The 25,271-nt window shown below is 36.2% G+C and overlaps 1 protein-coding gene and 1 non-coding gene across 2 annotated transcripts in view; one reads left to right on the forward strand and one right to left on the reverse strand.

The window, feature by feature from the left end:
• ANKRD31 (ankyrin repeat domain 31) overlaps window positions 1-25,271 on the reverse strand; it is a 140,637-nt gene that overhangs the window by 102,522 nt on the left and 12,844 nt on the right. The window contains 4 exon segments of the mRNA XM_044916663.1: window positions 8,317-8,360; window positions 11,384-11,460; window positions 15,383-15,423; window positions 20,123-20,229. Of these exon segments, the coding sequence (XP_044772598.1) occupies window positions 8,317-8,360; window positions 11,384-11,460; window positions 15,383-15,423; window positions 20,123-20,229 (269 nt within the window).
• Window positions 12,253-12,359, forward strand: LOC123325341. Its single transcript, XR_006540360.1, has one exon. It is a non-coding gene; the product is annotated as a U6 spliceosomal RNA (small nuclear RNA).

Here is a 25,271-nt window from a genome sequence, read left to right on the forward strand (position 1 = left end):
CTCACCTCATCCCACAGATACAACTAGATAACACTCACATTTGTGTAAATAATTCAGAAAATGACCCAAAGACTGGCAGAACAAACTCATAGCTAAATAAAGGAAGAGGCCACAATGAAGAGGGTAGGAAGGGCAGAGATGCAGTGGGGAGCTAAACAGACCTGCAGGACCCTCCCTGGGAGGGAGGAACTCCACGTGGATAGAGAGAGGAGAGAAACATACTATCACCCTGAGGGGAAGCCTGCTGGGGAAGACAAATCCCTACAACATTTGGCTTTGAAAACCAAAGGGGTTAAATTTCATAAGTTGTTACAACCAGTGGAACTTAAAACCTAGAACTTTAAAAATCAGTGGGCTCGGCCAGGAGGATGAGAGGAAACAGTCCTCACTTAAAGAGACGGCACCAAAAAACAGCCTGCAGAGATACACCATAGAAGCAGCAGTTGGAAAAACACCTGGAGAATAGGGGAGGAAGATTTGTTTATTCATCTCAGAGCATGTGCTAGAGGTGCAGGGATCCTTGGGAGACTTCTCTAGAAACAAAGGAGCTGGCTGGCAGGTGCCATTTCACACCCTATCCACGCCCCAGTCTAAACACATGGCCATGTGGAGGAACCAGTGGGATGCAGACACTTGCTACCTAACTTGCTAACAACACACCTCCTGCTCCCGCAGATTTTGTGGGTCCACCCCCTCCAATAAGCTCTCTGTCAGAGCCCATCCAAAAAGGTACAATAAGACTCCCAGTGTGTAAGCAGCCCCAACAGGGGCCAGCACCACTCCAAAGTGACTCTTGCCTCAGGGAGAAGGAAAGAAAAACCACATAAACCAGTCCAAATGCAGCCCCAGCAGTGGGCTAGGGGCAGACTGCTGATCTAACTGCAGGCACTGCCCACCAACAAAAGCTTCTAAGGAGACAACACAGGGAAAGTGCCCCGCAGTTTGGTGATTCTGCCTCTCTGGCAAATGCCTGGTCTGACTCAACTCAACCCCAAGATGGCTCCAAACTGGCCCACTAACAACACAGGGACCAAATACTACCCACAAGAGATAAAGAGAGCCATTGCAGACAACCGGACTGAAGGAAAAGGTGGCTCTGCCACGATAGCAAGGTGAACACAACACACACAGAAGACACCCCCGACGCACCAGGTTCTGGAGAACGCTGCACTGCAGGACCCTACAGAACTCTTCTTCGTAAAGCCACCGCTTTCAAGAGCAGGAGATGTAGCTGACTTTCCTAACACATAGAAACAGATGCAGAGGTCGGACAAAATGAGGAGACAGAAGAATATGTCCCAAATGAAAGAACAAGACAAAATCACAGAAAGAGAGCCAAATGAAACAGAGGTAAGTAATGTACCTGAGAGAGAATTTAAATAACGGTCATAAAGATACTTGCTGGACCAGAGAAATGAGTGGAGGACCTCAGTAAGACCCTTAACAAAGAGATAGAAAACAGAAAGAAGAATCAGAGATTAAGAATTTCACTGAAATTAAAAATACACTTGATGGAATAAGTAGTAGACTACAAGAAGCAGAAGAATGGATTTGTGACCTGGAGGAAAGAGTAATGGAAAGAATCAAGCCACACAGGTGAGAGAAAAAAAAATACAAAATGAAAATAGATTCAGGGAACTCTGCAACACTCTCAAGCAGAATAACATTCATATTATAGGAATCCCAGAAGGAGAAGAGAGAGATATGGGAGCAGAAAATTTACTTGAACAAATAATAGCCTGAAAGCTTCCTGAATCTAGGAAAGGAAACAGAAATCCAGATCCAGGAGGCATAGAGATCTGCCAACAAAATCAACCCAAGGAGGTATACACCAAGACATATAGTAATTAAAATGGCAAAAGTAGTGATAGAGAATTTTAAATGCAGCAAGAGAAAAGAAAATAGTTACAAGCAAGGCTCGAGAAACAAGTTTCTATCATTCAGAAAAGGAGAAGAGAGAGTTTCCCAGACAAACAAAAGTTAAAGGAATTTATCACCACTGAACCAGTCCTACAAGAAATGTTAAAGGGAACTCTGAGTGGAAACAAGAGACCATAAGGAAGAGTATCTGTAAAAATCAGTCAATGGTCTCACAAAATAAAAAGATGTAAAGTATGACCCCCTATACCTAAAACACAGGGGGAGAGGAATAAAGAATGGGTTCAAACTTAAGCAACCATCAACTTATATAAAGAAGATATTATATACAAACATAATGGTAACCACAAATCAGAAACCAGTAATAGATATATAAAAATAAAGAGAAAGGAATCCAAGTATATCACTAAAGAAAGCCAATCAATTGTGAGAGAAGAGAGCAAGAGAAGGAACAAAGAACTACAAAAACAACCATAAAACAATAACAAAATGGAAATAAATACATATCTATTAATAATTACTTTGAATGTAAATGGACTAAAACATTTATCAAAAAACAGAGGGTATCAGAATGGATAAAAAAAAACAAACTAGACCCATCTATATGCTGCCTATAAGAGACTTGTTTCAGACCTAAAGACACATGCAGATTGAAAGTGAAGGGATGGAGAAGCATTTATCACACAAATGGATATGAACAAAAATCCAGGGTAACGATACAATGGACAAAATAGACTTTATTATTTTTTTTTTACAAGTGGAGTTTCATTGTCCTTTTATTTGAATAGCTCATAAAAAAACTTTTTTAATTTAAAATCAGTTAATTAACATATAGTGTATTATTAGTTTCAGAGGCAGAGTTGAGTGATTCATCAGTTCCATATAACACCCAGTGCTCATTACATCATGTGCCCTCCTTAATGCCCATCACCCAGTTACCCCATTCCCCCACCCACCTCCCCTCCAGCAACCTTCAGTTTGTTTCCTATGATTAAGAGTCTCCTATGGTTTGTCTCCCTCTCTGGTTTCATCTTGTTTTATTTTTCCCTCCTTTCCTCTATGCTCCTCTGTTTTGTTTCTTAAATTCCACATATGAGTGAAATCATATGATAACTGTCTTTCTCTTGACTTATTTCACTTAGCATAATAACCTCTAGTTCCAACCACATCATTGCAAATATACAATGGAATATTACTCAGCCATCACATTTAGGTTCTTAATTTTTAGTTTATTTTTGTGTGTGGTTTAAGAAAGTGGTCCAGTTTCATTCTTTTGCAGGTAGCTGTTCAGTTTCCCAACACCACTTGTTGAAATGACTTTTTCCCTTCCATATTCTTGCCTTCTTTGTGAAAGATTAACTGACCATATAAATGAGGATTTATTTCTGGGCTCTCTGTTCTGTTCCATTGATCTATGTTTCTGTTTTTGTGCCAGTACCATACTGTTCTGATTATGACAGATTTATAGTATAACTTGAAATCTGGGATTGTGATACTTCCAGCTTTGTTTTTCTTTTTCAAGATTGCTTTTGGCTATTTGGGATCTTTTGTGGTTCCATACAAATTTTAGGATCGTTTTTTTCTAGTTCTGTGGAAAATGTTGTCGGTATTTTGATAGGGATTGCATTAAATATGTAGGTTGCTTTCGGGTAGTATGGACATTTTAACAATATTCTTCTTATCCATCAGTGTTAAATATCTTTCCATTTGTTTGTCTTCAATTTATCATTGTTTTATAGTTTTCAGAGTATAAGTCTTTCACCTCCTTGGTTAGGCTTATTCCTAGGTGTATTTTATTGTTTTGGGTGCAATTGTAAATGGGAATTTTTTTTAAATTTCTCTTTCTGCTGCTTCATTATTAGTGTATGGAACGCAACAGATTTCTGTATGTTGATATTGTATCCTACCACCTTACTGAATTTATTTATCAGTTCTAGTAGTTTTTGGGTAAAGTCTTTAGGGTTTTCTAAATATAGTATCATGCCATCTGAAAATAGTGAAAGTTCTACTTCTTCCTCACAATTTAGATGCCTCTTACTCCTTTTTGTTGTCTGATTGCTGAGGCTAGGACTTCCACTACTATGTTGAATAAATGTGGTGAGAGTGGACATCCTTGCCCTGTTCCTAACCCTAGGGAAAAAGCTCTCAGTTTTTCCTCATTGAGTATGATGTCAGCTATGGGTCTTCATATAAAGGTTTTATTATTGAGGTATGTTCCCTCCAAACCTACTTTGTTGAGGGTTTTTATCATGAACGATGTTTGTCGGGTTTGGCCAGCAAACCCTGAGACAGCAAATGAAAAGATTACGCCAGACACCAAAGTAGGAGAAAGGAGAGGGTGAGGGGACAGACACTCTAATGGCAAAAGGTCTCGAGCCAAGCTTTGTCTCCACTTTTATTGTGAATTTTATCAATACACCACATGCAAGAGAAAAACAAGAAGGAAAGTGTAGCCTTAATGATCAGGACAATAATATATGGGGCAGCATGTGGTAGGAGCAGTGCTTGTGACATACGTGCAAGGCAAGGAGTTCATGAAGTACGTGACCACTACAGGTACCTGTATTTCTTCGAAATTTAAACATTTTCTCCCTAGATGAGAACCTTGAGCCACAGTAGAATCTGGCCGCTTTCAGCCAAGAAACTCCAAAGGACGCCCAGCATTCTGGGCACTCCTCCTTTGCTTTTCAGTTAGTCTCATCCAGGGAGGTATATACAAGTCAGATTTTATCTATCCAGGCACTGTGAATCCCCACAGTACTCTGTCAAATGCTTTTTCTGCATCTACTGAAATGTTCATATGGTTTTTACCCTTTTTCTTGTTGATGTAATGTATCATGTTGATTGTTTTGTGAATATTGAACCACCCTTGCATCCTGGGAATAAAGCCCACTTGATTGTGGTGAATGATTTTTTAATGTATTGTTAGGTTCTGTTTGCTAATATTTTGTTGAGGACTTTTGCATCTATGTTCATCAAAGATACTGGCCTGTCGTTCTCTTTTATTGTGGTGTCTTTTTCTGGTTTTGGTAACAGGGTAACAGTGGCCTCATAGGATGAATTTGGAAGCTTTCCCTCCTCTTCAATTTTTTAGAACAGTTTGAGAAGAATAAGTATCAACTCTTTAAATATGGTAGAATTCACTTGTGAAGCCATCTGGTTCTGGACATTCTGTTGTTGGGAGTTTTTCATTACTGATTCAATTTCATTGCTGGTAATCAGTCTGTTCAAATTTTCTATTTCTTTCTGATTCAGTTTTAGGAGATTATATGCTTCTAGGAATTTATCTATTTCTTGTAGGTTGTCCAACTTGTTGGCATATAATTTTTCATAGTATTCTCTCACAATCCTTTGTATTTCTGTGGTGTTGGTTATTTCTCCTCTTCCATTTCTGATTTTCTTTATATGAATTCTCTCTCTCTCTCTCTGATGAGTTTGACTAAAGGTTTATCAATTTTGTTGATCTTTTCAAAGAACCAGCTCCTGGTTTTATTGATCTGCTCTATTATTTTTTTAGTTTCTATTTTGCCTATTTCTGCTCTAATCTTTATTATTTCTTTTCTTCTCCTGGTTTTGGGTTTTGTTTGTTCTTCTTTTTCTTGCTCCTTTAGGGGTAAGTTTAGGTTGTTTGAGATTTTTCTTTCTTCTTGAGTTACACCTGTATTGCTATAAACTTCCCTTTTAGACTGCTTTTGCTGCATCCCAAACTTTGAACTGTTGTGCTTTCATTTGTTTCCGTGTATTTTTCTTAAAGATTTATTTATTTATTTTAGGTGGGAGGAGAGGAACAGAGGGAGAAGGAGAGAGAAACACTAAGCAGACTCCAAGCTCAGCATGGTGCCCAACATGGAGCTTGATCTCATGATCCGGAGATCATGACCTGAGCTGAAACCAAGAGTGGGATGACTAACCAACTGCGCCACCCAGGCGCCCCTCTCTCCATGTATCTTTTGATTTTCTCTTTGATTTTTTTGGTTGTTCCATTAATTGTTTGGTAGCATATTTTTTAACTTCCATATTTCTGTGGTCTTACCATATTTTTTCTTGTGGTTGATGTTTAGTTTCATAGCATCGTGGTCAGAAAAGATGCATGGTATGACTTTGACATTTTTTAATTTGTTGAGACTTGTTTTGTGGCCTAATATGTGAACTGTTCTAGAAAATGTTCCATGTACACTTGAAAACAATGTGTATCCTGCTGTTTTAGGTTGGAATGTTCTGAATATTTCTGTTAGATCCACCTGGTTCAATGTTCATTCTCAGCTACTGTTTGCTTGCTGATTTTTTGTTTGGACGATCTGTCCATCGATGTAAGTGGAGTGTTGAAGTTCCCTACTATTATTGTATTACTATTGATTACTTCCTTTATGTTTGTTATTAACTGCTTTATGTATCTGGGTGCTCCCTTGTTGGGTGTGTAAATATTTACAATTTGTTATATCTTCTTGTCGAATTGTTCCATTTATGATTATGTACTTTCTTAGTCTCTTGTTTTAATTTTTGTTTTAAAGTCTATTTTGTCCAATGTGTTCAAGCTGTATTACAAAGCTGTAAGCATCAAGACAGTATGGTACTGGCACAAAAACAGACACATAGATCAATGGAACAGAACAGAGAACCCAGAAATGGACCCTCAACTCCATGGTCAACTAATCTTCGACAAAACAGGAAAGAATATCCAATGGAAAAAAGACAGTCCCTTCAACAAATGGTGTTGGGAAAATTGGACAGCCACATGCAGAAGAATGAAATTAACCCATTTTCTTACACCATATGTAAAAATAAACTCAAAATGCATGAAAGACTTAAATGTGAGACAGGAATCCATCAAAATCCTAGAGAAGAACACAGGCAGCAACCTCTTTGACCCCAGCCAGAGCAACTTCTCGCTAGACACATCTCCAAAGGCAAGGGAAACAGAGGCGAAAATGAACTATTGGGACTTCATCAACATAAAAAAGCTTTTTCACAGCAAAGGAAACAGTCAACAAAACCAGAAGACAACCTACAGAATGGGAGAAGATATTTGCAAATGTCTTATCAGATAAAGGGTCAGTACCCAAAATCTATAAAGAACTTATCAAACTCAACACCCAAAGAATAAATAATCCAATGAAGCAATGGGCAGAAGACATGAACAGACATTTCTCCAAAGAAGACCTACAAATGGCCAACAGATACATGAAAAAGTGCTCAACATCACTCAGCATCAGGGAAATACAAATCAAAACCACAATGAGACACCACCTCACACCAGTCAGAAGAGATAAAATCAAAACAGAAGAAACAAGTGTTGGCGAGGATGTAGGAAGAAAGGAACCCTCCTGCACTATTGGTGGGAATGCAAACTGGGGCAGCCACTCTGGAAAACAGGATGAAGGTTCCTCAAAAAATTAAAAACAGAACTACCATATGATCCACTAATCGCACTATTGGGTATTTACCCAAAGAATATGAAAACACTAATTTGAAAGGATATATGCATCCCTATGTTTATTGCAGCATTATTTACAATAGCCAAATTATGGAAGGAGCCCAAGTGTCCACTGAAAGATGGATAAAGAAGAATAACAAGAATAACAAGAATACACAAGAATATTATTTAGCCATAAAAAAGAATGAAATCTTGTTATTTCCAATAACATGCCTGGATCTAGAGAGAGTAATGCTAAGTGATATAAATTAGTCAGAGAAAAACAAATACCATTGATTTTACTCCTCTGTGGAATTTAAGAAACAAATAAAGAAAAAACAGACAAACCAAGAAAAAAAAAAAAGACTCTTAAATGGAGTATAAAGGGAGTACTCTTAAATGGAGTACATGGTTATCAGAGAGGAGGTGGATGGGGGGGTATACGTGAAATAGATGAAGAGAATTAAGAGTACACTTATCTTGATTAGCACTGAGTAATTTATAGAATTGTTGAATCACTATTTTGTACACCTGAAAGTAATAAAACACTGTATGTTAACTATACTGGAATTAAAATACAAAAAAGAAACACAGATCAAGAAAATACTATTTCATTAGAGATAGGGAAGAACAAATATTGGAAGGGGTTTTTAGACAAGAATACATTTCTATCTACTGAAATGGTTTAGTCATATTCTCACCCAGGGAGAGAACCTAATGGGCTTGAGACTTTAATCAATATAATTTTTATTTATTTATTTATTTATTTATTAAAGATTTTATTTATTTGACAGAGAGAGACACAGCAAGAGAGGGAACACAAGCAGGGGGAGTGGGAGAGGGAGAAGCAGGCTTCCAGCCGAGCAGGGAGCCTGACACGGGGCTCGATCCCAGGACCCCGGGATCATGACCTGAGCCGAAGGCAGATGCTTAACGACTGAGCCACCCAGGCGCCCCTCAATATAATTTTTAAATAAAATCTAAACACATGATCTGCAAAGGTAATGTCTGTTATATAGACCAACCTTATCTGGGTTTGGCAAAATTTCAGGATTTTCAGCCTCAGGCCCTAGAAGACAACAATATGTTTTACTCCAGTTTTATTAAAGCACTAAAAACATACCTTCTCATTTAGCATTTCTTAATCAAAATAACTTGAAATGGTTCTCTCAGGCATTCATGTGATATATAAAATATTTTACAAATATTATACCTATTTATTGATATAAAAGTATCATTACAGTGGCAATAAATTTACAAAAAAATCTTCCACTTCTTAAAAAAATACTTTACATGAAGATCGGTAAAATTATAATTATTTAGAATTAGTTTAGCTAAAAGCCTCTCACTATTTTGGCTGGGTTATTCTAAGTATGGGTTAATTACAGGAGGAAAAATCATACCTACTTTTTCAGGGTCATTATCTCCTCCATTATAGGTAATAGAATATAAATTAAAATCATGCTGTCAAGTTAGGCATGAAAAGGAACAACCCATGTAGGGGCCAAAAGGAATCAGGAGGTTGTCCTAAGTGACTGCCACTTTATCATCCCCTCCTCATCCTGCTCCCTCTGCAATTCATACCAAGAGAAGATGAAGGATGATCAGGAAAAAAGACAGTTCTCCTATACCACTCCTCTTGCCTCCTACCTTCACCATTAAGGCCCAGGCACTCTGATGTATTTAGGTAGGAATTTAGGGCTCACTGCTGTTTCAAGCATATGTTTGAGTCATTCTTTTGGTTTCCTTTGATTAGGCCATATCTAGAGCTACAGCATAAGTAATTATTTGCTGAACCTTAGCATGCATCCTCACAAGCAAGACAGGTTTTTCAGGGGAAAAAAATAAGCATAAATATGCTTACTGAGCTTTATATTGTACAAAAATCTGCTTTTTATTGTTTTTGTTTTTATTTTGTTTTGCTTCACCTTTGCCATTTGATGATGATAAGCTATGAAAATCACCTAGGAGGGCTAACATCATGGTATTGCACACCCTCACAGGATGATGAGCAAAACATTAAGAATAAATAACTTAAAAAAAAATTTTTTTTTAAGATTTTATTTATTTATTTGACAGAGAGAAACACAGCAAGAAAGGGAAAACAAGCAGGGGGAGTGGGAGAGGGAGAAGGAGGCCTCCTGCAGAGCAGGGAGCCCAATGTGGGGCTCGATCCCAGGACCCTGGATCATGACCTGAGCCGAAGGCAGACGCTTAACAACTGAGCCACCCAGGCGCCCCTGGAATAAATAACTTCTTATCCTTGCATTAGAATCCTTTGTGCCAAGCAATGATGATAATATGTTCTACTACGTATATCTTGTTATTTAAAGTTTTATCTCTGATTGCTTAAAATTTAGTACAGATGAAAGAAACATTGTAATAGATACATCTTCAATATTCTTTTTTTTTTAACTGTCAGATTCTTGGTGGGTTAGTTTAAAAAAAGAGAAGACGACTTCATCCTCCTTTCTCCTCTCAATTGCAAAGAAAATCCTCAAAGCCATCTCTTTCTATATTTTTAATCACCTCATAATCAAAATGATCATTCTTTTATGCCAATAGTTGGTATTTTTAAAATTTGGTAAGTTGGTGTTTATTATGCTAATTTGACTACTATATAAAAATAAACATATTTAAGGAATTCTCATTTTCTAACTACAAAATTTACTTAAAATAGTTTTTACAAATTAAAAAAATTTGGGGGGGGGGCGCCTGAGTGGCTCAGTTGGTTAAGCATCTGCTTTTGGCCCAGGTCATGATCCCAGAGTCCTGGGATTGAGGCCTGCGTCGGGCTTCCTGCTCAGTGGGGAGCCTGCTTCTCCTTCTGCCCGCTGCTCTCCCTGCTTGTGCGCACTCTCTCTCTCTCTCTCTCTCTCTCTCACTCCTGCTCTATCTCAAATAAATTTAAAAAAAACTTAAAAAATTTTTTTTTGAGTTTTTGTCTATCCTTTAATAAATTATTAAAAGATTTTGTAAATTTTCTCCTTAACACCTGAAAGAGACAACATGCAGTAATAGTAGTATGTATGTATAAAAAATAATTCTAAGGGCGCCTGGGTGGCTCAGTCAGTTAAGCATCTCTTTTCTGCTCAGGTCATGATCACAGGGTCCTGGGATCGAACCCCACCATCAGTCTCCCTGCTCAGCGGGGAGTCTGCTCCTGACCTCTCTCTGCCCCTCCCCCACTGCTTGTGCTCTTTCTCTCTCTCAAAATACATACATACATACATAAAATTCTAAAGTACCAGGGGCACCTGGGTGGCTCAGTTGGTTAAACGACTGCCTTCGGCTCAGGTCATGATCCTGGAGTCCCGGGATCGAGTCCCGCATCGGGCTCCCCGCTCAGCGGGGAGCCTGCTTCTCCCTCTGACCCTACCCCCTCTCATGCTCTCTGTCTCTCATTCTCTCTCTCTCAAATAAATAAGTAAAATCTTCAAAAAAAAAAAAAAATCTAAAGTACCAAATGAGAAGAAAATGCTCAGGAGAGCGGAATTTTAATTTATATACAATATACAACAATTAATAAAGATAATTTGTTTATTTTGACCATTCTACAATTTGGCTAGAATTACTCTTTGAATTGGGAGGAAGAAGATATGATTGTATTAAAACAGAGTTAGCTAAACTAGTGAACAATTTAACAGTTTCCTTATATGTGATTTAACCTAAAATCTGGATGAAAATAAAACGAAATTTTGTTCTGAACACTCTGAAAGGAATGAAGGGAAGAGGGAGTTGCAATGAAGTATCAGAAGGAAAGGGGACTACCAATTCTATGGTGTAGTAACATCAGCTTTATGGCAGCAAGAAACACCACAAAGTTATAAAGGAACAGCCAGTTAAAGCATAAATAGGACTTAGGACTTAGAAGTTCAATAGGGTGGTGGTAAAAGTACAGAGATGCCAAAAGCATCATATGGCATTAATGGCTCCCAAAATGCCAAATGTCCTGCATTTCCCACACTTCTAACCTCCTACCCATTTGGCCTTTTGAGAGCCATTAATGCAAATAAATCCATATGTAACTAAGCTTTCTATTTTTAGGCAAAGACAAATTTACTTTATATGACTCTACCCATAAAAACATACCTTGAATGCTTTGGTGGTTCACTGAAAGTTCAGCCTGGGAAAATGACCTAGTGATCATTGGAAAACTTTTTTTATTCCTAAAAAATAAATCAATTATTTAATAAATAATTTATTTAATAAATAAATAAAATTTTAAAATGAAAACAAAAAACACTATTTCTCATTCAAATATAATTTAAGGGTTTTTTTCATTTAAAGGAATTTCAAAGTTGCATAATTTTTTTTTGCTCCATCCTTCCAATTACTTTTACAATTACTACAAATTTGTTAACATTTACATTTCAAGTGATTGCAAAAATGAAGGAACAAGCTGAAAAATTAATGGATGAAATTCAGGAGTGTAAACAAGATAACCTTAGTTTAGGTGTGAAAGTCACTTTGGGATGACTGTGTATCAAATAAGGGTAGTGGGGGAGAAAAAACTGGTTCTGAATTATGTATCTTGGTCATCTAAATCCTTAAATACATTGAAAGTTTGTCATTATAGTTTTAGATGTAAGTGCAAGTCACTAATGAGAAAATTCTCAGGTATTATTTATCATTCTTGTATTTCACAGTAGGCAAAGAACATATATGAAATATTGATGGAAAGAGGTTGAAAGCAAAATAAGGGTCATGCCTAATCTGCAATTTTTATCATCTGCCTTGGGATAATTAAAAGTTGATTGAAGAAAAGCAGTCAGTTAACTACTTTTTTCCTCAATCCAATTTACTATATGCAAACGCAATCAAGATATCTCCCTTAAAAAAAAAAAGCCTCTTGTTTCAGCTGTTTTAAGAGCAGTTTTTATATACCAGGTATAGCTACTTGAAGCCTAAGCAAGAATAATAAATTGAACACTCTCTCCTGTCTAAAAACAGAAGTGACCATGCTCGCTCCGGCAGCACATATACTAAAACTGGAACGATACAGAGAAGATTAGCATGGCCCCTGTGCAAGGATGACACGCAAATTCATGAAGCGTTCCATTTTTTTCTGATACGAGAAATTTGAGAAACAAGACAGAGGATCATAGGGGAAGGGAGGGAAAAATGAAGCAAGACGAAACCAGAGAGGGAGACAAACCATAAGAGACTCAATCTCAGGAAACAAACAGGGTTGCTGGAGTGGAGGGGGGTGGAAGGGGAAGGGATAGGGTGGCTGGGTGATGAACATTGGGGAGGGTATGTTGTGGTGAGCGCTGTGAATTGTGTAAGACTGATGAATCACAGACCTGTACCCCTGAAACAAATAATACATTATATGTTAATAAAAAAAAAAACCCAGACGTGATCAATATAAGCTACCTTGAAAATGGAAATGAATCTGCTCATATATATATATATATATAAAATAATTTCTATGAGGCAAATAGAAAAGAATGCTGATTTTTTCCCTAAAATGCAATTCTTTGAGAAGAACGAGCTGATTTAAAACAAAACTGAATCATACTTTGAGTCAACAACAGAATTTTCCCCCTTAATTACAAGAGAATTTAAGATATAAGTCTGAAAATAGAGCAAACTCTTAACAAAATTGTTAAAAAATAGTTATTTATATTAGGCAAGACAGCAAACAATGTACACATCTAACAGTAGAGGAATAATTAAATGCATTATAGTACAGTCAAGTTATACAGTGAAATAGTGAGGCCATTAAAATTCATGTTTTTAAAAATATGACATGGGAAAATAATTATGATAAATTATTACTTAAGATTTTAAAATAGGATACAAAAAACTATCAGAATGATTTAATTTCATAGAAAACATAAATAAAGCTATATATAAAGCCTAAAATAAAATGTACGAAAATGCTAACAATGGTTCTCTCTGGGCACTGAGATTATGTATACTGTGTTTGTCTTCCCTAGTTTTCTTGTTTCCCCCATTTCTGTAGATGAACTTATAGTGCTGATCTATTCAGTAATAGGGTTATTTAAACACAGTGGTTCTCAAACTTTTTGATCTTTGGTCTCCTTTACACTCTTAAAAATTATTGAGGAACCCAAAGTTTTTATTTATGTGACATATACTTAATTACACTTACATACTAGAAGTTAAAATAGGAAAAATTTTAAATAATCATTAATTTAGAAAGAACAGTAAAAGAACACTTATCATGATGAGCACTGAATAATATACAGAATTACTGAATCACTACATTATATATCTGAAACTAATATAACTGTATATTAACTATACTGGAATTAACATAAAAAACTTAAAGTTAAATAAAAATAACAGTAATAATCCATTAACATGTGAATATATTTTTATGAAAATTTATTATATTTTACAAAATGAAAAAAAATCAGTGAAAAGAATGGCACTATTTCACATTTTTAAAAAATATATGGCTTCATAGAAGACAGCTGTCATCTCATATCTGCTACTGCATTCAATCTTTTGCCATACTTTGTTTTATTTATAACAAAAATCTGGCCTCTCACAGATATACAGTTGGAAAAGGAAGGAGTATTTTAGTAGCCTTTTTGGATAACTATAGTATCACACCAAAGCAAATATCACACCAAAACTCTAAAAGGAATAACTTCTTTAAAGGTTACTGGAAATGTAAAAATTGAAACACCACCAATGAACTTTTTGTATTCTGTCACACTATGACCCACTGGTCTACCTTGTACTTTGAATGAATCTTTCACCTGCGTGTGATTGTGACATTGTGCATTTGTCTTTTAGAAAATACTGATTCACCAAATTATGCAAATCTTCCTTATACTGATAACACTGTTAAACATCAAAAAGATCACCTTTGTAAATATTACCACTGATCTCACTGGAAAATTTTAAGTACTGGGAAGCCATCAAAGTCAAGGTGGTAAAAACAAGTTTTCCTACACTGATTTTCACATGAAAGCTTGAATTTTTTCATTGGCAACAAATACCATCAACTGTTTTCCTTGAAGTGACTGGCTTATTACTTCATTGATTTTCAAGAAAATGTCTGCCATATACCCAAGTGTGAATGTCATTTTGTCTGTCAATTATTCTTTCAAGTTAAAAGAAAAAGTGAGCTAATTTTCTTAAAATGTTTACAACTCAAATCACACAAGTGCTCTCAAGACAACGACCACACTTCAGTATGCACAGAAGTACTTAGGCATACTTCCTCCATCATCACACAGCATATCAAAAAGATATATATTCAAGAGTAGAAATTTAATAAAACAAGAAGTTTTCTGCTTCATCACATGCATTAAGTAAAGCTAGCTTTTTTTCCTTCCTTTTCTTTTTTAACTGCTAGTTCATGGCATTGAAAATACAGCAACGGGACGCCTGGGTGGCTCAGTCGGTTAAGCGTCTGCCTTCGGCTCAGGTCATGATCCCAGGGTCCTGGGATCGAGTCCCGCATTGGGCTCCCTGCTCCGCGGGGAGCCTGCTTCTCCCTTTGCCTCTGTCTCTCTCTCTGTCTCTCATGAATAAATAAATAAAATCTTAAAAAAAAAAAAAGAAAAGAAAAGAAAAATACAGCAACTACTAGTACTATCTGGTGCCACTCCCCTGATTCCTACTAAGGCTTCAGCATTTTACTTACCATTTTCTTTAGCACTCTATGTGCAAATGTCAGTACTAAGAAATAGGCAAATAATGTATTAGTATTATTATGAAAATAGTTTTGACCTCAAAGACTGTCTGGAAAGTCTCAAGGACTCCCAAGGGGTCCACAGACCATACTTTGAGAACCACGGTTTCAAAAGAACTGAAAGGATAAAGTTTTTTAAAGTATAATAGTCCTATAAAGTCTAATTTCAATAAAGTCTCCAAATCCTTCCTTCATGCTTTGCTATAAATTTTCTTTTTAAATAATATTAATAGAGAATCAACTCAATCTGAACCAATCTTTCTCATGAAATGAAGCTTATCTAGAATGTTTAAAAATAACATATTTATGCTGCTAAAGGGGCAATTATTAAAAAATACACAATAATTCTAAAACTCTTAAGACAATGAAGACTCACTTTAGAGTGCAAAATTACAAAACATTAGTATACTTACTGGAACAGAGCTTCATTTTGTTCCATTTCATCTTGAGGTTGCTAGGGGGAAAAAAGGTAGTTTTCTTTTAACTGATAAATGCTAATACAATGCAACAATTAAAAATTTAACATTTAAAATAATTCTTGTGTTATTCTTTCTTAGCATCTTCTCTGCTGTGGTAAAATATATATAACATAAAATTCACCATTTTAACCATTTTTACACTTACAGTGCTGTGGCATTTTGTGCACACTGTTGTACAACCATCACCAGCATCCATCTAGAGTACTTTTTCATCTTTTCCAACTGTAACTCCACACCTACTAAGCACTAACTCCCCATTCACCCCTCTCCTACTCCCTGGTACCTACCCTGCTCTTTTCTTTCTACTACTCAGTCTCTACTGTGACTACTCTAAGTACCTAATATAAAAGGAACCATACAACATTTGTCCTTTTGTGTCTGAACTTATTTCACTTAGCATGAGGTCTTTAAGGTTCACCCCCATGTTGTACCATATTTCACTATTTCCTCCCTTTCTAATTACATTGTATGTAACACATTTTGTTTATCCACTCATCTGTTGGTAGATGCTTGGGTTCCTGTCACCTTTTGGCTACTGTGAATAACGGTTCAATGACCATGGATGTACAAATATATTTTTGAGTCCCTGCTTTCACTTATTTTGGGTATAAACCCAGAAGTGGAGTTTCTGGATCATATGATAAAATGTTTAATTTTGGAGGAATCACCATACCATTTTCCACAGCAGTGGCACCAGTCTACATTTCCTACCAGCAATGAGAAAGAATTCCAATTTTCCTACATCCTCACTAACACTGGTTATTTTGGGGTTTTTTGATAACAGCTATCATAATGAGTGTAAGGTGGGATCTCAGGGTGGTTTTGATGTGCATTTCCCTACTGAATAATGATGGTGAACACATTTTCATGTGCTTATTGGCCACTAGTCTATCTTCTTTGGTGAAATGTCTGTTCATGCCCTTTGTCCATTTTTAAATCAGTTTGTTTGGTCTTTTTGTTGCTGAGTTGTAACAGTCTTTATATATTCTGGGTAGCAATCCCTTATGAGATACATGACTTACTCCCATTCCTTGGGTTGCCTTTTCATCTGTTGATAGTGTCCTTTAATGCACAAAGGTTTTTAATTTTCATGAGTCTAGCTTTATTTATTTTTCCTTTTGTTGCCGGGCTTTCATGTCCAAGAAATCATTGCCAAATCCAATGTTGCAATACTTTTTCCCAACATTTTCTTCAAGGAGTTTTAGCTCTTGGTTTAGTTTTTTTCCTTAATTTCTTTCCATAAAAGAATTTATGGAAATTAAATAAAGAGAAAGGATGTGTGTCCTGTTTTTATTCCTAGTTCATTAGTCCATAATGGTTCTGATAAGCCATTCTTGTCAGGTTCTCAGTTCTAATATTTCTCTTGAGGGCCAAAAATCATACAACCTCTGCAATACAATGTTAAGTGCTAAATGACTTTTGCCTAATTCTCAAGTCAAGCCAGAAAATCTGAAGTTGTTTCCCTCTCAAAAAAAAGATAAAATGCATTGATAAAATGACTTCATTTTAAGTTTTACAGCATACTGGCTTTCATCACTTTAAAAGGAATCCTTACATTTAATATCTTGTTACCATCAAAGTGGATCTTTAGAAAAAGATCTCTTGGAGGGCCTTCTATGTTTCTATGATCAGTAACAAAGCTTTCTGAAAATAAAGCCTTTAGCATGAATTTCCAAGCATTGTTCAATCAATGAAAAGCTATAACAGGAAAATACAAAGTACTGTGAGAACTTCAATCTTCTCCAATGAACATTCACTGTTATTTACTGATAATGAATCTTTACATACTTCAAGGTTATCACATTGGTTCCACATACATATACTTCCCAAGCAGACCTTACAAAGCTCAGAGGCCCAAAGACAAGAAGTAAACCTAGACACTCCCAAGTATTAATTAAATAGAGTATACTTATACGCTTACTAGATATTTCTGCATCTTCACAAAATAATTCATTCAAATACCTGTAATACCCAGTTCATTTCCCTTACTATAGATCAGTGACTTGACCCTACCTACATAAGGAAAATGCAAAAAATAAAAGACGAAGTAAAAAGGACGTTTGCTCCTGACAGCCATTTTTTCTTTCTTTTTTTTTTTTAAAGATTTGATTTATTTATTTGAGAGAGAGAGAATGAGAGAGAGAGCACATGAGAGGGTCAGAGGGAGAAGCAGACTCCCTGCCGAGCAGGGAGCCCAATGTGGGACTCGATCCAGGGACTCCAGGATCATGACCTGAGCCAAAGGCAGTCGCTTAACCAACTGAGCCACCCAGGCGCCCCAGCCATTTTTTTTCTTTCCCCTCCTCCATAGGCAAAAATAACACTTAAGAGCTAATGCCTCTGAATATAATGGGGGCTGGAGTTGGTCATTTGTTAATTAACAAAATGCAAGGACACATTTCAATCAACTCTTTCCTAAGGGATCCAAATTGCTATCTCTCCTTTTGATTCATGTGTCTGTCATTTTTTTCCTGCCCTTACCACCCCTATATTTTGATGGTCCCTTAAGCTGTACAGGTTTTGTTTTATTTCATCTGTTGGGGATAGGGTGTAGGAGGTGAAAAAGAGTTTAAATTAATTGTGCTAATTTGGAGGATCTGGAAAAGAGGCAAATCTATTTATACATCTTCAACCAAAAATATCTGAAACCATTCTCTTCAACTGAATCGTGGATCACTGGGAGTGGAGTGGAAAAAGTCTAGACAGTCAAATCAGCCTAACCAACCCTGGCTTGCCAGGAAGCACCAGATACTCACACAAACTATCCTCACATTCAGTATAGCAGAATAAACATTCCTGGTATTGTTTTATTTATTGATCAGTTACTGATAACATCTGTTTAAAATACTTTTCTCTCAAATTGACAGTATATAATAAAACAGGGGACTTTAACACCCCACTTACATCGATGGATACATCTTGCGGAAAGAAATCAACAAGGAAACAATGGCTTTAAATGACACCAACAATGGCTTAGAACAGATGGACCTAACAGATATATACAGAATATTCCATCCAAAAACAGAATACATATTCTTCTCAAGTGCACATAAAATATTCCCCAGGATAGATCATATGTTAGGCCACAAAACAACTCTTGATTTAAAAGACTGAAATCATGGCGTACCTGGGTGGCTCAGTTGGCTAAGCATCTGTCTCTTAGTTTCAGCTCAGGTCATGGTCTCAGGATTGTGGGATTGAGCCCTGTGTCAGGCTCCTCACTGAGTAAGAAGCCTGCTTGGGATTTTCTCTGTCCCTCTCCCTCTTCTCCCCGCCTCGCCCCCTCACTCTCTCTCTAAAAAATAAATAAATAAAAATAAAATAAAAAGCTTTTATGCAGTGAAGGAAACCATTAGAATAATGAAAGGCAACCTACAGAATGAGAGAGGATATTTGCAAATTATATATTTGATAAGAGGTTAACATCCAGAATAGATAAAGAACTCATACAACTCAACAGCAAAAAACAACAAAAAAACCTAAACAGTACAATTAAAAAGTGGGCAGAGGACCCAAACAGACATTTTTTAAAGAAGACAAACAGGTGACCAGAAGACACATGAAAAGATACACATCACTAACCATCAGGGAAATGCAAATCACAATCACAACGAGATACCTCTTCACACCTGTCAAAATGGCTGAAACCAAAAAGACAAGAAACAACAAATGTTGGCAAGGATATAGAGAAAAGAGAACTGTCATGCACTGTCAGTGGGAATGTAAAATGGTGTAGCCACAATGGAAAACAGTGTGGAGGTTACAAAAAAAATTAAAAATAGAAGTACCATACAATCCAGTAATTCCACCTCTTGGTATTTTTCTGAAGAAAATTAAAACATGAACACACTGGAATGTTACTTTTTATCCTCAGAGGAAAAAAATGTATCTATCGTCCCTTCCTTCCTTAAGACTTTGTAGGTATCTCTGGTTAGCTGACTTATTTATGCCACAGGTGTTAACTAAATCACCCCTAATCTTTCCCCAGGGTGACTGCATTAAAAAGAAACAGGGGCGCCTGGGTGGCTCAGTTGGTTAAGCGACTGCCTTCGGCTCAGGTCATGATCCTGGAGTCCCTGGATCGAATCCCGCATCGGGCTCCCTGCTCGGCGGGGAGTCTGCTTCTCCCTCTGACCCTCCCCCCTCTCATGTGCTCTCTCTCATTCTCTCTCTCTCAAATAAATAAATAAAATCTTAAAAAAAAAAAAAAACAAATAAAAATTTGTGTATGTAAGTGTGTATACATACACATGCACTCACACACACATAAGATAATAGAAGGGACTTTCAGTAGCCCATATCTCAAATTATACCATGCAGACTAAGATCTTCTTCACAAATTTAAAGTGATCTCTGACATACAATGGAGATGAAAATCATAATTATTATATTCTACTTTAACCTTCTGTTTCTCTCACTTCCACATCTCTACCTGAGAGAAAAGGAAAGCGAGGAAGAAATGAAATATTTTAAACATCCCCTTCTAAAACAACTGCCATTCACCAAAGTTGCAAAGAAGAAACAGAATGACTAGCTAAGAAAGGGTAAAAACTGAGTAAGAGAAGAAAGCAGGAAAATAATACACAAAAAGAATTAATCATTAGTAATTTGCCGCTCTTTGAAATAGCATTCCCAATTTTTAGTAAGTATGTATTTAATCAATATGCTACATACCTGTAAGACTGCATTCTCACTAAGAGGCATTATCTTATTTTTACTCTTTTGCTCTTGTGGATCCTCTCTGAATTTGAACGCAAGTTGAATCTCAGGAGAAGGTGTGCCTAGAATGAAATATAATCATAAATCACTTGCAAGTGTTATTGCTCTGCTTTGACAAGGACTCTATGATTTTATAGAAACTACAAATGTCATTAAAAATTATTTTGTAAATTATAATTTCCTAACTGCCACTTTTATATATCAAAGTTTGTAAGTTATATATATATATAACTTAATATATATATAACTTAATATATGTTATAATAAATAAAATCTTTAAAAAATAAAAAAATAAAAATAAAAACTCATAATGCTAGTATATAATCCAAAAACAGAGTTTGTATTTTTAAGATGGGAAAGTGAGCTCATATTTTAACTTTTCTTCCCTTCCCAGTTCCTAAGAAGAATCCAAAGAAATTAGTTGTTGTTTTTTGAAATTCTTTTTTTTAAAAGCAAATCTGAAGCAGCAATGAGAAAAAAGGAAATATACCCACTATAGGTCAGAAGATGATAATGGATTAAAGGGAAACCAAACATTGGTAAACACTATGTCACTCTACATGGGAAAAGGAGTGGCTCCTTCAGAAATAACTATATGGATTTCTTCCATGAGAATCTCAGAAACCACCCAGCTCAGAGCAAATCCCACCAACCAAAGATGAAAGAGGATACACTGGAAGATGGCAATGGGTACTCTCCTACTTCACGGAGATTGCTATTTGTTCCAAAGGAGCTCAGAATGAATGCTATAGCCAGTTACTTTGTGTAGGAGGTATCTTCCCTACCAGATAAAGAAATATACTAAAAGCTAAGGCTGATAAAATAATGTAGTGATGGTACATTACTAAATATAGTTAAATAGAACAATGAAACAAAACAAGAAGTAGAAAACAGACCTATATATATCTGGGAAGTTAATATAAAATAATAATGGTATTTTATTTATTTTATTCTTATTTTATTTATTTATTTGACAGAGAGAGACACAGCGAGAGAGGGAACACAAGCAGGGGGAGCGGGAGGGGGAGAAGCAGGCTTCCCGCCTAGCAGGGAGCCCAATGTGGGGCTTGATCCCAGGACCCTGGGATCATGACCTGAGCCAAAGGCAGCCGCTTAACGACTGAGCCACCCAGGTGCCCCAATGATGGTATTTTAAACAGTGACAACGAGATGAATAAATATAACAAAGGTAACTAAAGGTAAAAGAAAAACCTTTATGGTCTTGTGGTAGATAAAATATTTCCAAATTTGAAAAAACCAAGAAACCCCAGAAGAAAAGACTGACAGGTTTTACTATGTAAAAACTTAAGGGCACCTGGGTGGCTTAGTCAGTTAAGCATCTGCCTTCAGCTCAGGTCACAATCTCAGGGTCTGGGGATCAAGCCCCGCATCGGGCTTCCTGCCCAGCAGGGAGTCTGCTTCTCCCTCTCCCTCTGCCCTTTCCCCCATGCCATCACACCCCCCACCCGCCCCTGCTCGCTCTTTCTCTCTCAAATAAAATCTTAAAAAAAAAAAAAACTTAGGGACGCCTGGGTGGCTCAGTCGGTTAAGTGCCTGCCTTCAGCTCAGGTCATGATCCCAGGGTCCTGGGATCAAGTCCCACACTGGGCTCCTTGCTCAGCAGGGAGTCTGCTTCTCCCTCTGCCTGCTCGGCCTGCTCTGCCTGCCGCTGCCCCTGCTTGTGCTCTTTCTCTGACAAATAAATAAAATCTTTAAAAAATAAAAATAAGTAAAATTTTAAAAAACCTTAAAATTTCTGCATACAAAATATATCATGAATAACATCAAAAGTTAACTAGGGAACTGAGTGAAACTATTGCAACATATATATGACAAAGTTTTATTATCTTTAATATATAAAATGGCCTTATAAATCAATAATAAAACGAGAATAATTTAGGAGACAAATAAGGCAATTCAGATACACAAAAACTATGAATACTCAATATTAAAATATGTCTAACCTTGGTATTCTTCAAAAATACAAATTAAAATAATCAGATACTTTTTATTTAGTAGTTTGGCAACTGAATATATCCTTTGTTGGATCTAAAGGAAAAAGCCCTCTTTTTTAGGGGTAATATGTGTCAAGATCTGACATGTGCCCATCCTTTAAAAACAAATCTAATTTTAGCTAGTTATACTAAGGAAATAATCAGAAAAGCAGGCAAAGGTGTAAATATTAGAATATTCACATTTATTACAGTATTGAGAAATACCAAAAATATTATCAATTCATTAAATAAGGGTACATTCATACAGAATAACATGTAGCAATTTAAAAGGTTGAGGAAGATCAATATATTTAACATAATACCAATTATAAAAAAAGATATTCATATTGGCATACAAAAGTCTAGAAAAATATACAAATACTAAACACTGGCAATTGTTGGGAGTAGAATTATAGGGAAGAGTAGGGGGTGGGACCTTACACTTTCTACATTATATAATTTTGTATTTAGAAAAATTTTATTCATTTAATAATTAGCAAAAATAATAAAAGTCTATCAATTTGGAAAAGGAAAGAAAAAGAAGAAGGAAAGCAAAGAAAAAACTTGGTTGGAATACTAAAACATACCTCTAACTTCTTCCTAGTGGTACTTTATATAACATAAGAGTAGGTTCTGGAGACTACTATTACACACTGCCTCTTCCAACTACATGTAGGAAAAATCCCTCCAAGATGAAACTGCAACTTGCCTTTGGAGTACCAAGTAAGATGATGTACAGTGAAAAGACTCTGTGAACTATATATAAAAGATCTTTGTGGTGGTTAGGAAATTTTTCTTTTTTCCCATACCTATTTTCAGACATCCTTGAAAATAAAAAATGGCTCACAAGAAGAAAGCATAAAAGGAAATAAGGTACCCCTTAAACAGCTACTGCAAAATTTATCTTTTTGAACAGTGATGATCAGTGATACATTTTTCTAGAAGCATTTAAACTGACCTAGAAGTGGACTCAGGAAGTAGAAAAAATTGGTAGGTAAAAGGTACTTTCAAAAAATATACATACCACATATCAGTGAAATCATATGGTATTTGCCTTTTTCAGTCTGACTTCTTTCATTGAGCATAATACCCTCTCGGTCCATCCATGTTGTCACAAACGGCATGATCTCATCTTTTTCATGGCTGTGTACCATTCCACTATATATACACAGCTCATCTTCTTTATCCATTTGTCTATCAATGAACACTTAGGTTACTTCCATATCCTGGCTACTGTAAATAATGCTGCAATAAGCATAAGAGTGCACATATTTTTTTGATAGTGTTTTTATTTTCTTTGGGTAAATACCCAGTAGTGGAATTATTGGATATGTTATTACTATTTTTAATTTTTTGAGGAACCTCCACACTGTCTTCTATTGCAGTTGTACCAATTTACATTACCACCATCAGGGCACAAGGGTTCCTTTTTCTCTATATCCTCACCAACACTTGTTATTTCTTGTCTTTTTGATTTTAGCCATTCTGACAGGTCTAAGGTGGTAACGCTTTGTGATTTTGATTTGCATTTCCCTGACGGTTAGTGATATTGAGCATCTTTTCATATATCTGTTGGCCATCTGTATGTCTTCTTTACAACAAATGTCTATTCGGGTCCTCTGCCCATTTTTTACTTAGATTGTTTTTTAGGTATCGAGTTGTATAAGTCGTATACATTTTAGAAATTAACCCCTTATCAGATATATCATTTGCAAATCTCTTCTCCCATTAAGTAGGTTGCCTTTCATTATGTTGATGATTTCCTTTACTGCAGGAAAGTTTATTTTGCTGTAGTTCCAATAGCTTATTTTTGCTTTTGTTTCCCTTGTTTTTGGAGACATAACTAGCTAGAAAAATGTTGCTAGGGCCGATGTCAGAAAAATTACTGCCTGTGTTCTCTTCTAGGGTTTTTATGGTTTCAGGTCTTACAATTAAGTCTTTAATCCATTTGAGTTTATTCTTGTGTATGGTGTAAGAAATTAGTCCAGTTTCATTCTTTTGCTTGTAGCTGTCCAGTTTCCCAGCACCGTTTTTGAAAAGATTGTATTTTTCCCATTGCACATTCTTGCCTAATTTGTCATAGATTAATTGACCCTAAAAGTATGGGTTTATTTCTGGGTTCTCTATTCTGTTCCATCAATCTTTTGTGCCAATACTATACTGTTTTGATTACTACAGCTTTGTAGTATACCTTGAAATCTGGGATTGTGACACTTCCAGCTTTGTTCTTCTTTCTCAAGACTGCTTTGGCTATTCAGGCTCTTTTGTGGCTCTATACATATTAGCATTTGTTCTAGTTCTGTAAAAAATGTTGTTGGTATTTCAATAAGCATTCATTGACTCTGTAAATTGCTTTGGGTGACATGGACATTTTAACAATATTAATTCTTCCAATCCATGATCATGGAATATCTTTCTATTTGTGTCATCTCCAATTTCTTTCATCAGTATTTCATAGTTTCCACAATATAGGTCTTTCACCTCCTTGGTTAAGTTTACTTGTAGGTGTTTTATTCTTTTTGCTGCAATTATGGATGGGATTATTTTCTCAATTTCTCTTTCTGCTACTTTGTTATTAGTGTATAATAAGCCAGACTAAGAAAGACAAATACCATATGATTTCACTCATACAGGGAATCTAAAACACAGAACAAACGAATACACACACACACAAAAAAGCTGAACCAGACCTAGAAATACAGAGAACAAACGGATGGTTGCCAGAGGAGACAGGGGTTGGGAAAATGGACAAAATGAGTGAAAGGGAGTGGAAGATACAGGTTTCCAGCTATGGAATAAATAAGTCACAGTAAGAGAAGCATAGCATAGGGAATATAGTCAATAATACTGTAGTAACACTGTATGTGACAGATGGTACTAAAACTGTGGTGAGCCTAGCATAACCCATAAAATTAAATCACTATGATGTACACCTGAAACTAATGTAACATCATGCATCAACTAAACTCAAGTTTAAAAAATTAAATATAGGGGCGCCTGGGTGGCTCAGTTGATTAAGCATCTGCCTTCAGCTCAGGTCATGATCTCAGGGTTCTGGGATCGAGCCCTGCATTGGGCTCCCTGCTCAGAAGGGAGCCTGCTTCTCCCTC

This window comes from Neomonachus schauinslandi, chromosome 7 (genome assembly GCF_002201575.2).
Source record: "Neomonachus schauinslandi chromosome 7, ASM220157v2, whole genome shotgun sequence".
Taxonomy (NCBI): Eukaryota; Metazoa; Chordata; class Mammalia; order Carnivora; family Phocidae; genus Neomonachus; species Neomonachus schauinslandi.